The sequence below is a fragment of the Vanellus vanellus genome (assembly GCF_965231255.1).
Source record: "Vanellus vanellus genome assembly, chromosome: 14".
Classification (NCBI taxonomy): domain Eukaryota; kingdom Metazoa; phylum Chordata; class Aves; order Charadriiformes; family Charadriidae; genus Vanellus; species Vanellus vanellus.
In genome coordinates this window covers 15,211,476-15,213,922 of record NC_138919.1, presented here as the reverse complement: position 1 = coordinate 15,213,922, position 2,447 = coordinate 15,211,476, and the positions used below count along the sequence as shown (strand labels likewise).

The 2,447-nt window shown below is 51.4% G+C and overlaps 1 protein-coding gene across 1 annotated transcript; it reads right to left on the bottom strand.

Moving 5' to 3' along the window:
* Positions 1 to 286: 286 nt before the first annotated feature.
* Positions 287 to 2,187, bottom strand: LOC309677506 (ATP-sensitive inward rectifier potassium channel 12; the record flags this gene model as incomplete). Its single annotated transcript, XM_082490318.1, has 1 exon — positions 287 to 2,187. The coding sequence occupies one exon, from the start codon at positions 2,185 to 2,187 to the stop codon at positions 898 to 900; it is 1,290 nt and encodes a 429-aa protein (XP_082346444.1). The 3' UTR covers positions 287 to 897.
* Between the last annotated feature and the right edge of the window lie 260 nt (positions 2,188 to 2,447).

The window sequence follows — 2,447 nt, the reverse complement described above, 5'->3', positions numbered from 1 at the left end:
CAGCGGGGAAAAAAAAACCACCACCCACCCCAAAACTGGATGCAGTCTCGACTTCTAGCTCTTGCATCTGCCCAGCCGGTCACCTCCTCAAAGGACCCCGGTGGCTTATTCATTCCCTTGTTCATTTTTAAAAAATACTGAATCACTTCTTTCAGATTTATTATTATTATTATTATTATTATTGTTATTATTATTATTATTATTATTATTATTATTATTTTGGTAAACAGTCTCCCAAACGGTACGGTGAAAAAATTAAAAACCCTCTCGCCTCCCTCCCCCCCACTTTTTCCCCAAATTAAAAAGAAGTACGTTAATGTTGCATGTTATTTCAAGTGTTGTTCTTGTGCAACTGAATCAGACCACCTGCTGGAAGGAGCAATTTTTTGTTGCTGTTGCTGCTCAGTTAAAAAATAAAAGGAAAAAAAAAAAAAAAAACAAAAACCAAAAAGAAAGAGAGAGAGAAAGATTGGTTTCCTGATATTTCCTCTTTTTGGATCTCGCAGTGCTCGGCTCCAAGAAAACGCTGGCGATTTCCCCGCGGGGAGAGCAAAGCCCCACGGGGCCGCACGGGGCGAGCGCCTGCCCGCGCCCCCACGGACCCTCCTCTCTCTGTCCGTCCGTCCGCCCGTCCGCCCGTCCGTCCGTCCGTCCCCCCCAGAGCTGTCGGCCCCGCCGCGGGCGCCGGGCGCGGGAGACGCGCCGTGGCCTGCCGCCGTCCCCTCCTGCAGACCGCTCAGTGGTTATTGCGATGAAACGGAAAACTATGAACGATACTAATTTCTCAAGCATTCCTATGGCACTTGCATTGTTCTGCATAATTTGAGCGGGTTGTAGGGGAAGAGATTAGAGGAGGAAAAAAAATACCCTCGGAAAAGTCAGTGGAAGGACCAAGAGTCATATTTCTGACTCCCTCCTGTACGACCGCTGATCCAACGCTATTGTGGCTTGAAGCCTATCGAACTCGTGCCTGTTGTCTGGGCTTAGGTCCTCCAAACCCCGGCTGTCGTCGTCTTCCTCTTCCTCGTCGCGGCTCATGAAGGCCAGCTCGTTCTCGTAGCAGAAGGAGTTGGTGCTGGGCAGCAGGAATTTGTTCTCCACCAAGTCCTTGGCGCTGCAGCGGGGGGTGGACGGGACCTCGTAGGTTTTGTGGAAGTGGGAATAGTCTACTTTGTACTGGTTTTTCTCCTCAAACAAGACGGGCTCGAAGCGGTGGCCCCAGAGGATCTCGCTGGCCAGGTAGGAGCTCCGAGCTTGCGTCGTCATAGCGGTGGCTTCTACCATGCCTTCCAGGATGACCACGATCTCAAAGTCATCTGTCTCCAAGTCCTGGCGGCTGATCCCAAACAAGGGGCTGTCTTCGTTGATCTCGTGGAGAATGGTGATGGGAGACACCAAAAAGATACGGTCCAAGCCTTTATCGAACCCCACGTCGATGTCTATTTGGTCGAGCGGTATGTACTCCCCTTCTTCTGTGATCCTCGGCTTAATTAGCTGAGCTCGTACGTGGGCTTCTACTATGTGGCTTTTCCGGAGGTTCCCAACTCTCCACATCAGGCAGAGTTTTCCATCTCTCATTGCCACTACTGCGTTATGGCTGAAAAGTAATGTCTGGGCCCGTTTTTTGGGCCTGGCCATCTTTGCCATTATTGCACCAATCATGAAAGAGTCAATTATACACCCCACAATGGACTGAACTACCACCATGAAGACTGCGAGCGGGCACTCCTCCGTCACGCAGCGGAAGCCATAACCAATAGTCGTTTGGGTCTCAATGGAGAACAGAAAAGCAGCCACAAAGCCATTGACCTGCAGAACGCAAGGCTTGAAGGTATCGTCTCCACCTGGGTTTTCTAGATCTCCGTGAATGAGTGCAATTAGCCAGAAAATCAGCCCAAACAATAACCAGGACACCAGAAATGCCAGGGAAAAGAGCAAGAGCATATACCTCCAGCGGATGTCAACGCACGTGGTAAACATGTCTGCAATGTACCTCTGCGGCTTGTCGTCCATGTTGGTGAACTCCACATTGCACTGGCCGTTCTTCTTTACAAATCTGTTCCTGCATTTCCTCCTGGTGTGGATTTTCCCATTGCCAAAGCCGTTGATACCTGGCATGGTGGTCAACCTCAGCCCGTCTTCCTCGGAGGACACGATGCTGTAAGGGTTGACTCTGCCTGCGGTCATCCCTGAGCCAAGCCCACAGTGAAGGTGAAGGGTCTTGCGACTCCCAGTGTCCCCCTGGCCCACCCCTGCCCACCCCCCAAATTCTGTTGCGGTGGAAGAGAAGTCCCAAGCTTCCACGTCTTGGCTGCCACGTCACCACGCGGATCCCGTGAGAGGCTCTGCAATGAGAAAACAAAGACACGGCTGTTACCTCTCATGGCAAAGGGACCCAAGGAGGTGTTTGGCCACGGGTCTGACGGAGTGGGTGGCTGCATGTTGAG